Consider the following 18,901-nt stretch of genomic DNA (forward strand, 5'->3'; position numbering starts at 1 on the left):
AGAAATGATTTCCTATCGTCCTATTTTTAAAATGATGTGCCAATGTATATAAAAACATGGCGACAATTTCTTCTAGTGACATATTTCGAGTTTCCTTCAAGTCTCCAATATCTCTAACCATCTCACAAAGCACGTAAAATGTCTTTCGATTCACACGAAGTTCGCTCTTACAAATTATATCACTATACTTAATTAGTGTATGCAAGTGTCTTTGTCTAAGACGCCTTTTTTTCATCTTTACTATATCGAGGATGCTCAATTCTATGAATAGTCACGTCCATCGTACACAACACTAGATATAGAATAATGACTATATTAATCACAACCAAAATAGTCAATAACAACTCAATCTGCTTCTTCTTCCTTCTCCTAAATAAGGTCAATTGAGAGGGAGGCATTTCTGAAACCATGAATTATGTAACTATAAGACAAATGAAAAACAAATCGAATAATGATTATGTAACCATGAATTATAATTACCAGCTAGTCTCACTTGTGACGGACATTATCCGTCACAAGTGAGTGACGGGTCACCTCCCTTACACACAAATACAAGTGGGAGGCAAGTGGGGCGCTCCATTTTCGCCCCACTTGCCCTCCCACTTGCATTTGTGTGAGAGAGAAGTGACCCGTTACTCACTTGTGACGGATAGTGTCCGTCACAAGTGGGAATTTGTGTAAATTACACATATGGAAAAAATTGTGATATTATTACCCACAAAAATTGGCAGAAGTATACACATCCAATCAAAGAGTACACAAAATCTCATTGAAGACGGCACGTATCCGACACTTTGGAGTGACGGATACCATTTTCTCTCATAAATGACCCAAATAGAGGAGAGAGAGAAGCACATGGGGGTGCCCCCACCTTGTCCCCCTATCCGTTTTGTGAGTGACATTACCCGTCACTTGCTCCGACCCGTCTTTAACAAGACTAACTGCAAAGAGTAACTCATGTCTAATTATGTATAAAGTTGTTTAAGAACAAATTATGTATACTCATCTTTTCGTTTTAAGAAGAAATTATTGAAAAAAAAAACAATCTTCATAATCAATGCAATGCTACGTATAGCAGTGGCGGCAACAACAAAATATCTGGGCTTAAAACGATCATTTTGCAGCATCTCTGCCATATGACAATATAAAAAAAAAAAAGGGACCTATCATTCCAATAACGCTTTGAATACAGATTAGAACTTATTTTAGAATTGAAAAGAAGCATACATTATCAATTTCATTACTGATACAAATATTGTCTGATACACCAATTCTTATTTCAGACCAAGGTATCCGTCTTATTAATAAGACGGATACCATATTCTCTCACAAAATACCCATTTAGGGTGAGTGGAGAGCACATGGGAGGTCCCACCTTTGTCCCCTCTACCCATTTCCTCTCACACAACAACCCGTCTTAAAATCCAACCCGTTTTAAGCAAGACTTATCCCTGATTCTACTTCATTCCTATGCACACAGCTAACAACAACCATGACTTGGTCGACATTTATAATCATTAGCTAACATCCAAATTCATTTCCCACCACTCACTATTCACTATAATCCAACAAATATTTCAAACGACAAACACGACTGACAGCTATTCTGAGCAGTCTTTGTCCCTTAATAATGATATCATCCGACGTATTAATCAAACCAAAAAAAACAAAATTGAAGGCTATCAATGCAGTGCTACGTATATCAACATTAATTAAACAAAAAAAAATTGAAGGTTATCATCCGACGTCCATATGCGTTAATCAAATTAAAAAAAAAAAAAAAATGAAAGCTAATTTGCATACCTGACAATCTGACAATGGAGTTTTAAGGGATATCAATAGAGAATTGTTAGGAAGAGCATGTACCGTTTTTTTTTCTTTTTTTTCCTTCTGTTTTCAATAGCTTTAGGGTTTGGATAGGGTGGAATGGATTTAGAATCCTGGGATGAAACTTGGGTATGAGATTCCAATGGTTTGGAATGGATTTAGAACCCCTTGGGTATCAAACTCCATTCCAAAAGGGTCCAAGCAAACACTTGAATGAAGGAAATCCATTCCAAGTACCCCAACCAAACACCCCCTTAGTTCGATTCAACTCCACTAAGTTTGGCCAATTCCAGTTCTACTCATCTTAAACTTAATAATTTTTATTAATATTATTATTAATATTAAGAGTTTGGAGTTTAGTTTGTTATGTTGAGTTTGTGCTCACACTATTTATATCAGTGTTATTCTTATGTTACAATGGTTCTCTAATTTTCTCATTACGTTACCTTTTATTTTTTTTGTTACCACCTGTCATTCCAGTTTTTTTTGGGTTAATTGATGGGAATAATCCAAACTATTACCCATCTGCTTAAAATAATCTCAACTATATTTTAACTCCGAATAAACTCAACATCGAACACCTTATTCACAAAATAGACCCACCCAATTTTTAACCTCTTGTTTAAGGTTAACATCTACGTGTCACCTATTGTTTCAGGTCAATACCTACGTGTCAACGACATGGCACTAATAATAATAATTAAACCATCTCCTTCTCACAGTTCTCTTCTTCCCCTTTACTACCATCACCATTATTCTCCTTTTCTATTTCCCATGTCCTGCCACCACCACCATCAACCCCTCCCCAAGATATCAATCTCTATGTGCATAACATATACCATCGAGAGCAACATTACAACGATGACAACGAAAATTTATGGAAGTTTATCTTCACTCTTCAGTAGGATTTTCTATAAGAACATCACGCATCTATTCTCCCAAATTTGGTAATGTATAGCACATATCAATCAGTGTATATTATGTATCAATTAGAATCAATCCTTACCTCTATTACACCACTAATTTTGGAATTATAAGATACTCCCTCCGTACCAGACCAATGGTTACACTTGCCTAATACGGCTGTACCACACCAATGATAACATACTATAAATGAGCTGTTTTTTTTACAATAATACCCTTATATTCTCCTTATATTTACACAATGACCACTTGTGGCCCACTCATCAACCCAATAATTTAATCTCTTATATTCACTTTAGTTTCCATCTTTGTCCCTACTTTTACCCTCTTTTCTTAAATATCTCATTTTTTACCACGTTACCATTGGTATTGTACGGAAGGAGTATAAACTAACTCGATTCCACTATAACAATAAAAGAGGGAGACGGAATTAGGGCATGCAAAGATGAGAGAAGAAGAAGCAGAGAAAATGAAAAGGTGTGATTGTGTTAGAGAATAGTTTGAAATGAAAAGTATAGAGGAAGTCATACATTACACAGTCATAACCCATGTCATCAAGCCAAATCCAAGTCATTCGTCCTAGTTGGCACTTAACGTCAATAAATTGACGGATTAAAGCTTAATGGTCACGCTGATTTGTTAATACTGAAGTTTAAGGGTACAATTAAGAATATGAAAAAGGTAAGGGTATAATTTAGAAATGGCAATAGTTGAAGGGTACTCCATAGAAAAACCCTTATTTTTATTATTATTTTAGTTTAGTTCAGCTCCAATAAATTTTGTTCGATTCAGTTTTATTCAGTTCAGTCATCCATTAAGTTCAGTACAGTTCAATTTAACGTCATTATATTCTGTTCAGCTCAGCTCTCTAAAGAGTAAAAAAAAAGGGTCTTAATATAAAGTTCTTTTATTGCTATTGAGGTAAATATGTGCTCCCTCCTATTCTCCATTTTGTTCTCCTTTGTTGTGGGCACAAGATTTTAGGAGAGGAATAAAATATGAATTGTGAGTTGGGTGGAGTTTGGTGATGGGAGAGAAGAATGAATAAATAACAATTAAATAAGGAATTGTGAGTTGGGTGAGGTTTGGTGATAGGAGAAATGAATGAATAAAATAAGAGTAAAAGTTTTTAAAAAGAGACATGGTAATGGTTTAAAAAAATAAGGAAGAAAATGGTGAATAGGAGGGAGTAATAGAATAGCGCTGTTGCGTGAGTGCGTGAGGTGAGTAGTGTGGTAGGGGAGAAATCCCCAAATCTAAAGAGGAGTCTAGAATTAGGGTTTGAAAATCGTGGGAAAAATGGGGAGAATAAACCAAGTATTAGGAGACGACGAGCTTCGGGCGATACTGGTTAAAGTGGAAGACGAGAAAGACAAAGAGGTGTTCGGGATGGTGTGCAAGAGGTGGCTTCGTCTTCAAAGCTCCGAAAGGAAGAAGCTTTCGGCACGTGCTGGACCCCACATGCTCCGACGTGTCGCCGCTCGCTTTACTCAACTCCAACACCTCGACCTCTCACAGTCACTTTCCCGTTCCTTTTATCCCGGCGTCACCGACTCCGATCTCGCTGTCGTTGCTTCCGGCTTTACTTGCTTACGCCGCCTCTCCTTGTCCAACTGCAAAGGTACTTTCTGACTTACTACTAGATTTATTAAAAAGCGAAACGAGACAATAGAATTGTGAATTATGATGGACTGTGTGTTACTACAGGTGTTACAGATCTCGGATTAGAGGCCATAGGAAGTAATCTTCACACTTTGCAATCCTTGGATGTTTCGTATTGCAGAAAGTTGACAGACAAGGGATTTTCTGCTATAGCTCAAGGTTGTCCCGATCTCAGAAGCCTACAACTAACCGGCTGCAAATTTATTACTGATGCCGTTTTGTCTTCCCTCTCCCGTAATTGTCCTAATATGGAAGAGTTGGTTCTTCAAGGCTGCACAAACATAACAGACTCTGGCCTAACTCTGCTTGTTACTGCTTGTAAGCAACTCAATTATTTAGATTTGAACAAGTGCACACATGTTGGAGACGTTGGTATCTCTACTGTTGCCGAAGCCTGTTCAATCTCGTTAAAGACTCTTAAACTTTTGGATTGCTACAAAGTAGGAGATGCGGGTATCTCAGCTCTCGCCTCATTTTGCAAGGCTCTAGAGACTCTAATTATTGGTGGTTGTCGGAATGTCTCTGATAAATCTCTCAAACCCCTAGCCCTTTCATGCAATTCCAGCCTCAAGAATCTCAGGATGGACTGGTGTCTAAGCATCACTGATAATTCTTTGATTTGCATTCTGTCAACTTGTAAAAATTTAGAAGCCCTTGATATAGGATGTTGTGAAGAGGTGAGTGACGCATCCTTTGGGCATTTAGGCAAAGCTGAAAACTATGCAGCCAATTTAAAGGTTCTCAAAATGTGCAACTGTCCCAAGATTACTACTTCAGGAATAGCAATGCTAATTGATTCCTGCAAACTCCTAGAATACATTGATGTCAGGTCATGCCCACATATAACAAAGACCGGACTCCATCTTGCTGGAATCGAATTCCCCAAGACTTGTAAAGTAAACTTTAATGGCAGCTTAACAGAGCCTCAAGTTCTGCTCTGAGTATCGGTGGTCACTTTGAAGAGGTAAGGGGAACAAGCACCCCCTATGATTATGAATGTTGTATTTGTATTATCTTAATTGGTCGTTACATCTTGAGGCATATATTGTTGGTATTATGTTTTTTATTTTTCCCCGCACCAAAAAGTTTGCTGTATCTGTGGTTGCGTTGTAACTTGTATAATATACTCGTATAGATTAGAAACTTGTTCCTTGTGTGATTGGAAATCATGACTAATAAAAATGAAATTGGACTCTCTTATTGCAAAGTTTTGCGCTTATGATACAAGTATAAATACAGAGTAGATAGCTCATCTTCCGTTTTTCGCAGCTCTGTTCCAATATGGGTTTGTTTGGATAGTACGATACGATGAAAATGAATGGTTCGATTTTTTCTTCCAAGTAAAAAGTAAAATTCTTTCAAACTACAACCCCCTACCAACATCACTAATTCGACGCCAGTACACGACATCCGTCATGTCAAGGATGCACATCATGTCAATAACCACACCATCTCTCCTATCTTAATCAATGGGGTCAGATTTTAGATAGCTTGAATCTATGGGTTTCGGATTTTGTGGGTTAATCAGTCGAGACAAGTTTGGTTCATGCAATCACTAGGTAAAAGGTTTATTCAAGTTCCAGTCATTAACAGGACGTTTCATGGCATGTTCCAAAGAGTACCGATAGTTTGTTAGTGTCTTTCTCATAGGGCGTCTTAAAACAAATAGAGGTCCGGTGCAACGAGAAAAAATGAGGCCCCAAATATGAATGTACAAGGGTACTATACTTCGATTTTTGTATTGAATTGAATCAATAAGGCTTATAAATTCGGTGTTCAAAATCGGAGGCCCGGTTCCTCCGCCCGTGGTTGCACGGGGTGTTAGACGCCCCTAGTCCCTCTTTCTCCATTTTCTTCACTCAGCTTGTATATTCAAACAAATATATCCACAAGTAACAAAATGATTAGTGTTTGTGTTATCTGGAAATTTTCCTTTCAATTAGACAAATGTGTATGTTCCACAGGTGTTGCTATTACCAACTGGTTTACGACGCCTGTGAGATGAGAAGAAATTCTAATCTAACACCAGGATTTCAAAAAATTAGAAAAGAAACCAAACTCGTATAAAGATTAAGAAACAGAAATATGGGAAAAGTCAGGTGTACATCCTCAGCTGTAAGCAAATTTTGTTTCTGTCGTACTCCCTCCATTTCACTCAATCAGAATGTCAAACGGTGCTAAATGATTGAAACAGCGGTACAATATCAAGTTATTAGTAGTTAGTTACCATACAATCATACATGGTGTGTACGAGATCAAATACTTCAATCAATCAACATCATAAGTGCATATCAATAGGGTATTTTGGACGATTAAACTCTAAACATGGTGTACTACTGTAGTAGAGTAGGAGCTAGAAGAATTTCTCCAACTATTATACGGATCGTAAGACAGTCGAGAGAAATTACAGAATTGTCACCTGACTAGATATTATCTGTTATCTTATTCTGTTCAAGCTTTTCCATCCCAGTCCAGATAGAATTGTTCCATGAATTCTTCCATAAACGCATGCCTTCTCTCAGCCCTTCTTCGCCCAGCCTAAACATGTGGATGAAGTCATGAAGGACAAAAATGAGACCACAATAACCCATAGTAAAATTTGAAGGCAGATCTCTGCCGACACGTATCGTATCGCCCGAGATGTATCGGGTAAATTAAAAACAGGAAAGTATCGGCCGAGGGCCCGAGACGACCGATTTATAACGTGTATCGGCCAACTCGGCCCGCGATTAATCCGATATGAACGAGTTATAACTTGTAACGGCCAAATTTTTTAATCAAAAGCTCTTACAAATTGTATAGCATTGGTCAAATTGATTATGCTAAATAGAACTAATCTCATGGAGTTTGGAGGGGAAATTTTTGAGAATTTTTATTCTCTTAGTATATAGGGGAAGGGAGGATTAGCGGTAATGTCACTATTACAATATCCAATCTCATTATTACCTGTGTCTTCATTAAATCCTTCAACTTCAAAAGCTTCTCATGGAAATGATTCAAAGTAGTCTGCTTCTCTTTGTCCATGTAGTCTTCTTTTGTCACCGAAAGTCGTGGCTTTATGTTTGGATCATGCAATACCCTATTCCTACTTCCTCCAAATGTAAAGCAACGCGCAATACCTACATAAGGAAAGAAGCAAAAGTCCATCATTTTATGCCTGAAATTAAGCCATGTCTATTTACCCTAGCCACAGTGAGGAGCGATGGCAGTCTTCTCTTAGGAGTATGTATTTGTAAGCCTTTAGATCATTGTTGCCATATGCCATAACTCCAACTTAAATCAGATCTTATAACAGCTCTTCATTATGTTGACAAATGTTCTCGAAGTTTGCTCTCCAATAAGGAAACAAGAAAAGTACATTGGCCAAAAAGTTGTCAATTCTAGAAATGACTAAGTCATGCGTTGTGAGTTGTGACAATTCGGATAACTCAATCATCATAATTAATACGGGTAATTTAAATGTATAAGGTGATTTTTCAATGCAAACGGCAATGAGTTAGAGTTGAAAAGATAGAATCTCTGAGGCGATTAATCTATTTCTTCTGATAACACCATAGATCTCATCAGCGCTAGAACTAATTTGGGCCACATCTAAGCCTCCACAACTAAAGAGTATCACATCTTAAACTTCATATGCCTAAATGAAACTAAGAACCAAATGGTCAAACGTTAACATTTAGCACTGACCAATAGCACCAATAGCATCAAGACGATCTGCATCTTGCACCACTCCAAATTCCAGAGAATACGCTTTATCTGAAACCCCAGAGAGCTCCTCCTTGAAACCTACGAGAGCATTCCAATGGCAAAAACCCATAAATCTTGAAACAATTAATTTACTTGACAAGTCAGTTGGATAATCTAGTCATGCTTCAAAATTATATCTAAGAAGAGGGAATATTCTGTTAGACAGATCACTGTTGCAAACAGAGATATAACACGCACACCAGTACGGTATAGTAAAGATCTGTTAGTCTTTAAGTTCATCCAATAGCTAGGCCATTATATATATCAACTAATTATCATCATCATGAGTGTTATTAAATGGATTCAAATGCTCCTAGAAAGTGAGTAGCTCGGTTGAAGTTGAAAAGAGTCACCGAGTTACTATGTGATCGTGATATGCCTCTTAGATGAAAGGAGAATGAGAGCCTCAAAGATTTACAGTATTCAAAAGATGAAGGATTTGTTTCTAAAGCAGAAAACAGTGGAAAGAGGTGGTTTCAAAGTGACGAGGAATTATTCTTCCTTGTACCAAATCCAAGCAACTGCAATAGAAGCTTGCAGCTCCTTTCCAGTAGTAAAGGAGCAAAAAGAGAAGTGATTGCATAGCTGAAACATGAACATACCCATTGCTTTTACAATATCCACTATCGTCATCTTCATGTTCTCCTCTATTCCCTCTTGTTCAAGAAATTGCTCAATCAGCTTTCCCTCAGAAGGATCTCTGCATGCTAAAGACTTGAAATGAGTAGATGAAGCACAAAATATAAAAATAAAAACAATATTTATAAACACAGGATAATATATTTTAATCTACAAAGGAAAACAAGTTTTAGGTTCAAAAGTTTTCTGACCTTTACAAGGTACATAAATTGGGTAAGTTGATAACATACAAAATGAAACATAACCATTAGCAGTAGTATCGGCAAGTAGCAACTGTTTGCCCATAATAAAACAGTGAGACTTAGAACGAGGTTGAGAGCAAAGTAAGCGAGGGTGAGAAACAAAAAGCATTCCGAAGAAGCAGAATAGAAGAAGTGTAAAAGTAACGGACCTTGCGTATTTGTAGTCTCCTGCAAATGGTCAATTAAAGAAATAAGATATATTATATAATTGTGGATGGCTTATGCAGAAGCGAGGAGAAAATATAGTTTGCAGGTAGTGACAGCAAGGAATACCTATGTCATGCAGAAGTGCAGCAAGTTCCACCTGCAAACATACAAAATTTTGTATACATCAGTTAAAAGGAATACCTATGTAGTCATACAATTAGCATAAGATAAACCTATCTATGATTAAAGGACGACGACCGCCCCCCGCTAAAAATGGGTGACTATACTGTGTGCAATTGGTGGATGAAATTTAATTTAATAAATTGGAAATGAAAGCTACTCCCCAATTTCATCTTCTTCAACCTTGCAACTTTGATGTATGTACTATGTATTACTAGCAGTTACTACTTTTTTCCAAAGAATTTTAAGGAGTGAACAAAATGAAACATACGATTTGTAAGGAATGAGGAGAAGAAGAGAGGCCTTCTTCAGCGGCCAGAGAAAGCGCCATATCCCTAACTCTGAATACATGCCACGCGTCATGAGATGCGTCATTGTCTTTCATCACTTTCTCAACTAGCTCCTCTGCTCTCTTCACTGTTTCCGCCATTTTCACTCTTTTTTCTAAGCTTTCCAAAATTTACCCTAATTTTAGGACTCTCAGTCAGGTCAGAAATGCAATTTCTTATTTTGTAAGCGCCCTTTTTTTCTTTATTTTTTCATTTTATTTCGATTCAAATTTCATTTCTATTGATTGATTAATTTCGATTGATTGATTCATTCCATTCGATTCGATTCGATTCGATTCACTCCATTCGATTCGATTCGATTCGATTAATTTCGATTCATTAATTTCACTCCATTAAATTCAAATTTCATTTCAAATTTTACTAATTTAAATAATAGTTATTATTAATTTTGTTAACAATAATACTATTTTTTAATAATACTATTATTTACTATTTATTATTATTATAATTATAATTAATAATATTGTTAATAATTTATTTATTTATTATTATTACTATTATTATTATTATTATTATTATTATTATTATTATGATGATGAATATTATTATTAAAATGAATAATAATGTTATTAATGTTAATGTTCTTTCTGGCTTTTTAGAGCCGAAAATCGAATCGAATCAATCAATGGAGCTTTAATCGAATCGAATCGAATAATCAATCAATGGAGTCAATCAATCAATCAATCAATCAATGGAGCCGAATCAATCAATCAATCAATAGAGCTGAGTGAATCAAATCGAATAATAAAGTCAATTGAAATTTGAATTGAATCAAATAATCATATTAATAATAATAATAGTATTCAATATTATTGTTATTATCAAATATAATATATTAATATTCATAGTATAATAGTAATACTAAAATTAATATTTATAAGAAAAAAATTATAATATTATATATGAATAATCATAAATTATAATAATGAAAAAATAGTATTTTTCTACTAATAATATTTTTAATAACAATAATAAATAATAAGGTCATATTAATAATGATATTAGTAAAATAATTGTTTAGAATAAAAACACTCAAGTAAGCGTTGCTCGAATTCAGGTAGTAGCTAGGGCAGAGTACGGATCGGGTATTTGATCCAAAGTGCTAGTTTGGATCGGATATCCATATTAGAAATCCTGAAATTAGATATCCAATATCCAAACCAAATGTCAAGGATATCCATACTTTTGAATTTACTTTTGAATTAAGTTTGAAACACAATTATATTCATAGTTTTACATGATGATATTCTTTCGTATTCTTATTCCAATGTTCTCGCTATAAAATTTAAGTACCACCTAGATATTTCTCTAATATTTTAAACATTAATTAAGTTGTTGTATCAAATAAAATTTTATTTTCTCGAAATTATACTAGAAAACTATAGTTTCGGATCAGATCAGATATCCAAATGTTTTAATTCTAGTATCCATATCCAAACCAAAACCAAAGATCTCGGATCAGATATCCAAACCAAACTTAACTTTCGGATCGGATATCTAAAAATTCGGATCAGATTCGGATCGGATATCGGATCAGTTTGGATAATCGGATTTTTTGCTCAGCCCTAGTAGTAGCTCGAGTAGTCTTACTTCTAGAGAGAGGAAGTTGTTGGTGAGAAGTTTTTACCATTGATTGGTGAATAGTGAGATATTTATAGGTTTTATGTGTACCTCAAATGATGGTTTGGTAAGCACGGTTACCATATTCGCTATGAATACGCCTTACCGATTCGCGATTCGTTTATAGAAAATGTGTTACATGTATTTTCAGTAATCAACTTGATAGAATTTGCTTTTAACGAATCGCGAATCGAGTTTATTTGTCTCAAGTCGATTGAGAGGAATGAGAACCAGAGGAAGAGACTCCGCCATAGACTGAATTGAGTTGTTCAATTAAGTTGTCAACATCAGAATACGATGATCCTCCTTCAACAACAGCCCTTTTAGCCATTTCTGCAAGGCACTTGGCTCTTTCACGCATCTCTTGGCCTTCTTGGCTACCCATAACAACTTTTATTCCCTTGATGATATCTTCCTTGTTTACAAGTGCCTCACTGTCAATGTCATCCCCACCTAACCTTGTCATCCATTTCTTAGCACCCACCGGAACACCAATTTTAAGAACGTTTGTTATCAATTTCTCATTATGGAATTGCTCGGCATGGGACGGCCACGTCACCATTGGTAAACCTGCTGTTACACCTTCCAGAATCGAGTTCCAACCACAGTGCGTCATAAACACACCTACACTTTTGTGTTGGAGGATCAGTCCTTGAGGAGCCCACCCTGATATGATGAAGCCTTGTTCTTTAATCCTAGACTCAAATCCATGTGGCATCCACTCTTTGTTACCTTTTCTTACTGCTAAGATGAAATTGCAGCCGGAGCATTCGAGAGCTAATGCTAATTCATGTAGCTGTGTGTTTGACTTTGAAGCCATGCTCCCAAAGCAAACATATATTACTGAATTAGCCTCCTTTTGTTCAACCCATTTCATACATTCACTAACATCAATACATGATGTCTCCTTCCCTTTAAGACTTGCATTATTAGTGTTGTTTTCCTTCAAGTAAAGTGAAAGCGGACCGATGTGCCAGTGCTTCATTTTCAGAGAGTTCTCATAGTAATCGGCATAATCAGGTTCCAACTCGTAGAAGCTGTTCATGATCACACCGTCACATGTCTTTTGGGACTCTCGAACTTGATTGAATAGCTCAGCAAGCCAACTTGGGCATTCCTGCTTTTCGATAGGCGTCAAAACGGACCTTGTGAGCTTAACATTATGAGGAAGGTCAGGCACAATGAACTCCTCATCATCCAACATTACATTATTGTATGGTTTATACTGAACTAAGTTTGAAGTGATGCACTGAGAGAAGTAGCTGCATCCATGGAAGGTGAAGCACGGAATTTGGAATTTTTGAGCAGTAGAATTAGCCCATGGGAAGAAAGAATCTGCAATAAGGCAATTGGGATTGAATTGTTGGACGAGCTTCTCAAAAGGGTGTTGAAAAAGAGTAGTTGCCTTGAAGAAATTTTGGATATATAAGTTGAGGGGAAGGAACATCATCTGCACTTTGGCATCCTTGAGGTAGCCCTGCTTCTTCAGAAGGGAAATTAACCGTCAAGAAGCTGATTTCAAAATTGTCGGAAAACCAAGGCTTGTTAAGGGGAGTGGTAACAATGGTGGATTTCATTCCTCGAGTCGAGAATAATCTAGCCATGTTGATGATTGGGATGGTGTGGCCTGGCGCCATAAAGGGAAGGAGAAATATGTGAAATTTGTCTTGTTTTGAAGCCATTGTTGATTTAACTTTCTACTTAAAAATGAGTAAGAAAGCTATTTGATTTAAGTTTTATACAGGGTACTTTGTTGGGTGCCAAGGATTACCTAGTCAAATATGGGAAGATGAGGATCAAATAGTTTAATAAATGTTGCGTTTGATTTATTTTATTTAATGTGTCGTTTCAAACCCTACTGCTATTGACTTTTAACAAACGATGACATCCTATGCGCGTACAAACTCCTCAAGTATTCCACAAATTACTCCAATAATATTAGAAGAATGTTACGAGTAGTGTTTTGTCTCATCCTTTTGAGAATCAGCAAAGGTGTCCTTACCCTTGTAATGATTGCGATGGCATGAGGCAATCACATGATAAATTATGTCATGTATATGTTGATTACCTCCCATTAAGTCTCAAAGGGTAACTTTAATAAGTGTCGTGGAAATACTATTGTTGTCCATGACAATTGACAATGTGTATTGTTCAATAAAAACAACCAAAACTGATCACCACATGTGAAAAACGTTGAACAAAGAGGAAGAATGAAAAAGATTGATAATATTATTGATGATTGAAACTGATACAATGTATATGCTTATATACAGAGACTCCATATATTTACTTCCTAATTGTTAGGCAACTATTCTGTTAACAATATATCGAGATAATATGCTACTAAAATACTCGAGATATTATACACCGAAGATCGTCACGATATCATAATAATATCGTAACAATATTATCCAATACTCCCCCTCAAGTTGGAGCACTTGGTAACCCAATGCCCAACTTGGACTGAAGAAAACGAAAGGCATCTCCTCCTAACGCTTTCGTAAAGATGTCTGCGATTTGCTCTTTGCTTCGTATATATGACGTTGAGATGGTTTTATTGACGATATGGTGCCGGATGAAATGACAGTCGACCTCTATGTGTTTCGTTCGGTCATGAAAGACCGGATTTTTCGCTATACTCAAGGCTGCCTGATTGTCACAAAATAACTCAATCGGCTTGTCACAGCTTATCCCGAGGGACTGGAGAAAAGACTTCAACCAAATGACCTCACTGGTCACAGCTCCTAGAGCTCGGTATTCTGCCTCGGCCGTCGATTTTGCCACCGTAGTTTGTTTTCGTGCCTTCCACGAGATAGGGGACTTTCCTAATGACACAAAATAACCGGTTATCGATCGCCTTGTTAATGGGCATTTTGCATAGTCGGAATCCGAGTAGCCACGCAGCGTTAAATCACCATCTCGCTCAATGATGATTCCCTTTCCCGGACTTCCCTTGATATACCGTATCACTCGAAATACAAATGTCTAGGTGCTCTTTTCGAGGAGCATGAACAAACTGCGATAGGATGTGGACCGCATATACCAAGTCTGGTCTCGTTATTGTCAAGTATATGAGCTTTCCCACCAGGCGTCGATACTTCATTGGGTCGTGGAGAAGCTCACCTTCGGCCAAGGCTAGTTGGTGGTTCGGTTGAATGGGCACTTCGACTGGTTTTGCTCCCTCTAACCCCGCCTCTTTAAGAATTTCTAACGCATACTTTCTTTGACAAAGAAATAGACCTCTTGACCCGGTTGCAACCTCGATACCCAAAAAATATTTGAGCCTTCCGAGGTCCTTAATGCCAAAACTACGATCAAGAAAAGCCTTGAGACGGTTGCTTGCTTCTTCATTATTACTCACAATTATCATGTCATCAACATATACTAAAATTCCAAGGAAAATATTGTCTTTGTTGTAAGTAAATAATGAGTAGTCGGCCATAGATTGAACAAAACCATACCTCCCTAATGACTCCGTCAATTTTGCAAACCAATTTCGCGAAGCCTGTTTGAGCCCATATAATGACTTCATTAACTTGCAAACTTTATTTGATCCCCCTACCTCGAAACCAGGCGGCATCTTCATATATACCTCTTCATTCAAGTCTCCATGAAGAAAGGCATTATTAACATCTAATTGAGTAATGGACCATCCTTTGGAGACGGCTACGTAGTAGGCGCGAACACTCGTCATCTTTGCAACCGGAGCAAAAGTTTCGTGATAGTCCACACCTTCTATTTGTGTGTAACCTTGTGCCACTAACCTCGCTTTGTATCGTTCAATAGATCCATCAGCCTTATACTTCACTTTGTAAACCCATCGGCATCCAATGGGTCTTTTGCCTTTTGGGAGATCAACAATTGTCCAAGTTTTGTTAGCTTCCAACGCAAAGAAACTCCTTCGACATGGCTAGCTGCCACTCGGCTGTTTTTCACGACTTCCTTGTAGCTACGTGGCTCTTCAATTGCATCTACTTTCGCCAAGTAATTCCTGTGATTGTTAGAAAAACAATTGGTAGTGACGTAATTAACCATAGGATAACGAGTACCTTTCTTTGTTGATGTCGATTGGAGTGAGTGAGCACTTGCAGCGGGGTCTATGATTCGGGCCGATTTGCAAATGTAATCTTTCTTCCAATACGGCTCAAATTTCTCACGGGCTCCTCGACCAACTTGTTCACGTGGCACTTGCTCCATATCTCGTGCCTCTGTTTCCCTTTCCATTTCATTTGTCTCATTTTCTTGTTCATTACTAGTCCCTGTCCTTTCATTCTTTTCTTGTTCATTGGCAAGTGGCTCTTGTTCATTTTCATGATTATCATATGAGTCATAGAACAAGTCAGGTTGGTCCATAATGGGTACATGGGGTCCCGATGAGGTGTTCCTTTGTTGGGTGACTTGGGTCTCATGGTGATCAGTTATAGGAGCATCAACGAAAGGAAAAACATGTTCGTAGAAAATAACATCCCTCGACTCAAATAATTGCTTTTTCTTTAAATCGTAAACCTTCCAACCCTTCTTGCTATGCGGGTATCCTAAGAATATACACCTCTTGCCTCGCTCATTAAATTTGTCTTTTGGTTTATCTTTATTGTGGACATAACAAATGCTTCCAAAGACACGTATGTTATCAAGACAAGGTTTCTCCCCATACAAAATTTCATAAGGTGTGAGGCCATTAAGTAAACGAGTAGGTGTCCTATTGATTAAGTACACAGCGGTTAGGACACACTCCCCCCAAAATTCAAGCGGTAAATTTCCTTGAAAACGAAGGGCTCTCGCTTTTTCTAAGATGTGCCTATGTTTTCGCTCCACCCGACCATTTTGTTGTGGGGTATCGACTTGACTAGTTCGAAACAACATACCATGTTCATTATAGTAATCCTTCATTATCCCTAAAGAAATTCCGTTCCATTATCGCTTTGCACAATTTTTACTTCCGTCCCAAATTGAGTTTTTGTCATGTTACAAAAATTAATCATTAAACGACTTACTTCCCCTTTATCTCGCATAAGGTAAACCCAAACGCCTCTACTTCGGTCATCAACAATAGTAAGAAAATAATGTGCTCCCGATAGACTTGGGGTATGATATGGTCCCCAAATATCACAATGTATGAGGGCAAATAATTCGACACTTCTCTTATTATTAGACTTAAAAACCGAACGAGTTTGTTTGGCCCGACAACATGGGTCACAAATGTCACTAGAATTCCATGATAAATTAAAACCAACTAAATTTGAGAAAAGAGGCAAAATATCGGCGGATGGATGTCCGAGTCTTTTGTGCCAAAGCCGCGAATCATCACGCATACTTGCTCGTGCCACGATGCTCTCGTGCACCCTTGAAGTAATAGACCCCATCATTGTGCTCACCTCGTCCAATCTTCATCCTCGTAGATTGGTCCTGTATTACACAATGATTATCATAAAACGTCACGACACAATTATTTTCTTTAATCAATCGTTGAACGGAAATTAAATCACAAGTTAACCCTTGAACATAAAGGACATCCTTAAGTATAAAGTTGTCATTTAACTGTATACTTCCGTGTTCCTTTGTCACCATATGTGACCCATCCCATAACTAATAGTAGCCGCTTTCCCACTCCATAAATTTTCTAGCGAGATCACGTCTACCATCATGTGGTGCGATGCTCCGCTATCGAGTAACCACTTAACAGCTTTTATTATTCGTACCCTTTCGAGTGTCCGACTACCTTCCCTTATTGTTCAAGAGAGTCCGCAATTGAAGAATTTCAGCCCGGTGAATTCTTGCTTTCCCGCATCTCCTCCCGCCATCGCAAAAAGAGTACTGCTTTTTTTTTTTTTTTTTTTTTTTTTTTTTTTTTTTTTTTTTTAAGAACCAGGATCAATTCACTTGTGCTCTGATGCCATGAAAAACGTTGAACAAAGAGGAAGAATGAAAAAGATTGATAATATTATTGATGATTGAAACTGATACAATGCATATGCTTATATACAGAGACTCCATATATTTACTTCCTAATTGTTAGGCAACTATTCTGTTAACAATATATCGAGATAATATGCTACTAAAATACTCGAGATATTATACACCGAAGATCGTCACGATATCATAATAATATCGTAACAATATTATCCAATAACATGGAGCAAATATTACATTTCCATTAATAAATCCTATGATTGTCAAAAGAATTATAATACTCTAACAAAAATCCAGTCCGACTTCAAACGATATGGAATATCAAATTCCACTAGCATTGCTCGTAGAGCAAAACACAAAAAACGTTGAAAAATGGAGATGCGGGGTATCGATCCCCGTACCTCTCGCATGCTAAGCGAGCGCTCTACCATCTGAGCTACATCCCCAATGTGTATTAAATCTTCAGTAAACCCTCATTAACAAACATCGTTATTTCATTATTGAAGATTCATATCTTATCTATATTAATACAAAAGACAATACTCAATCCGTAGCGCGCCACGTCATTAATGCAATTTTTTTTTTTGGAAATTCATGTTATGGTGGGACCCGTGAGTGTGCAATGTATTTATTTCTTCAGATTTCCGTCTTTTCAAACATGCGATAAATTCCGTCTTACAACAAATTCTATGAAATAATATTATGAAAAATTCTATGAATTAATATTATGAAATAGTTTTATACATTCCGTGTAAATAAAATTTATAACATATACACAGAATGAATTACAAATGCGAGTAAATGAAATTGAATTACGGAGTACATAATTTTTAAAACAAAATTACATAATAATAAAATTACATAATTTCAAGAAGGAATAACATTTATATACGCGATCGAACATAAAACGCAAATGAATTACATACATATGTTAAAGTTGATTATATTAGATTATATTTCTTTTATCCAGATGTAAAGTTTTTTATGTATGCAATTTTTATTTACAAGAGTAAATTACGTTATTTCCTTATAAACCAGTGTATGCGTGTTTGTAACAAATTTAAATATAAATTATGTAAATCGTAGATTTAGACCAACTAGATAAGTACAATAGAAATGCAAAAACAAATATACATCCAAAAACATTAATACTGGCCCAAATACATACCCGTGCAATTTTGCACGGATTTAAAACTAGTTAATGATTCTAAATCTAAATCTGTGAGATTATATGTGAGGTACGAGTGAGTTTAGTTAAGGGACTTCATTTAACTTTTGTGTCGTTATTTTCAACCTCGGATTATCGAGGACTACCGATTTTGACCTATTTTCACATTATCTTTGACATACAACGTTTAATTGTTTATTTTTCTTATCCCATCCTGAAGCCTTCATTGGTAATACTGAAAAACAAACAGGGTGGTTCTTGAAAACTAAAACTAGATGCTCATATTGCATTTTCATGTCACCCAACTACCTATATAACGAAGACCTTTCAAAATCAAATCTCGATATTTGTGTGCCTCGTTTATAGACGGATTGTTTCCTATCTGATAACAAGAGTGACCAACAAGACACAAACTGCAATAGCTGTGGGAACTGTCAATGTACTACCTGCATGTCTTCAGCAGGCCTAGTAAATGTCGACTTTCG

General features: G+C 36.7%; 4 protein-coding genes and 1 non-coding gene across 6 annotated transcripts; 1 reads left to right on the top strand and 4 right to left on the bottom strand.

Annotated features, from left to right (window-relative positions):
• Positions 1-3,933: 3,933 nt before the first annotated feature.
• Positions 3,934-5,620, top strand: LOC141642707 (uncharacterized). Its single transcript, XM_074451580.1, has 2 exons — positions 3,934-4,372; positions 4,459-5,620. Exons 1-2 carry the CDS (start codon positions 4,051-4,053, stop codon positions 5,352-5,354), a joined length of 1,218 nt encoding a protein of 405 aa, XP_074307681.1. The 5' UTR covers positions 3,934-4,050; the 3' UTR covers positions 5,355-5,620.
• Positions 5,621-6,537: 917 nt separating this feature from the next.
• On the bottom strand, positions 6,538-9,892 carry LOC141642708 (uncharacterized). 2 transcript variants are annotated; one of them, XM_074451581.1, is made up of 7 exons: positions 9,640-9,892; positions 9,315-9,345; positions 9,191-9,209; positions 8,763-8,860; positions 8,101-8,199; positions 7,360-7,532; positions 6,538-6,951 (listed from the first exon to the last, which is right to left on the bottom strand). In XM_074451581.1, the coding sequence occupies exons 1-7, from the start codon at positions 9,796-9,798 to the stop codon at positions 6,865-6,867; spliced, it is 666 nt and encodes a 221-aa protein (XP_074307682.1). In that variant the 5' UTR covers positions 9,799-9,892; the 3' UTR covers positions 6,538-6,864. The 2 variants fall into 2 exon arrangements, with proteins under 2 accessions (XP_074307682.1, XP_074307683.1); XM_074451582.1 differs by lacking the exons at positions 9,191-9,209; positions 9,315-9,345 and having other exon boundaries at positions 8,763-8,867; positions 9,584-9,850.
• Positions 9,893-11,543: 1,651 nt separating this feature from the next.
• On the bottom strand, positions 11,544-13,077 carry LOC141640743 (scopoletin glucosyltransferase-like). Its single transcript, XM_074449426.1, has one exon. The coding sequence runs from the start codon at positions 12,786-12,788 to the stop codon at positions 11,544-11,546; it is 1,245 nt and encodes a 414-aa protein (XP_074305527.1). The 5' UTR covers positions 12,789-13,077.
• Positions 13,078-15,142: 2,065 nt separating this feature from the next.
• On the bottom strand, positions 15,143-16,228 carry LOC141640744 (uncharacterized). Its single transcript, XM_074449427.1, has one exon. It carries the CDS (start codon positions 16,226-16,228, stop codon positions 15,143-15,145), a length of 1,086 nt encoding a protein of 361 aa, XP_074305528.1.
• A 1,393-nt stretch (positions 16,229-17,621) lies between these two features.
• On the bottom strand, positions 17,622-17,694 carry TRNAA-AGC (transfer RNA alanine (anticodon AGC)). The gene has a single exon. It is a non-coding gene; the product is annotated as a tRNA-Ala (tRNA).
• Between the last annotated feature and the right edge of the window lie 1,207 nt (positions 17,695-18,901).

Source organism: Silene latifolia, chromosome 2 (genome assembly GCF_048544455.1).
Source record: "Silene latifolia isolate original U9 population chromosome 2, ASM4854445v1, whole genome shotgun sequence".
NCBI classification, from domain to species: domain Eukaryota; kingdom Viridiplantae; phylum Streptophyta; class Magnoliopsida; order Caryophyllales; family Caryophyllaceae; genus Silene; species Silene latifolia.

What these genes read in the sequence shown, in the direction of transcription:
- LOC141642707 (XM_074451580.1), top strand. Translation starts at nt 4,051, where the DNA reads ATGGGGAGAATAAACCAAGTATTAGGAGACGACGAGCTTCGGGCGATA. An exon ending in CTCCTTGTCCAACTGCAAAG is followed by an intron (nt 4,373 to 4,458) that starts GTACTTTCTGAC and finishes GTGTTACTACAG; the next exon opens with GTGTTACAGATCTCGGATTA.
- LOC141642708 (XM_074451581.1), bottom strand. Translation starts at nt 9,798, where the DNA reads ATGGCGGAAACAGTGAAGAGAGCAGAGGAGCTAGTTGAGAAAGTGATG. An exon ending in CTCCTCATTCCTTACAAATC is followed by an intron (nt 9,346 to 9,639) that starts GTATGTTTCATT and finishes GTATGTTTGCAG; the next exon opens with GTGGAACTTGCTGCACTTCT. An exon ending in TGATGCTATTGGTGCTATTG is followed by an intron (nt 7,533 to 8,100) that starts GTCAGTGCTAAA and finishes TTCCTTATGTAG; the next exon opens with GTATTGCGCGTTGCTTTACA.
- LOC141640743 (XM_074449426.1), bottom strand. Translation starts at nt 12,788, where the DNA reads ATGATGTTCCTTCCCCTCAACTTATATATCCAAAATTTCTTCAAGGCA.
- LOC141640744 (XM_074449427.1), bottom strand. Translation starts at nt 16,228, where the DNA reads ATGAAGGATTACTATAATGAACATGGTATGTTGTTTCGAACTAGTCAA.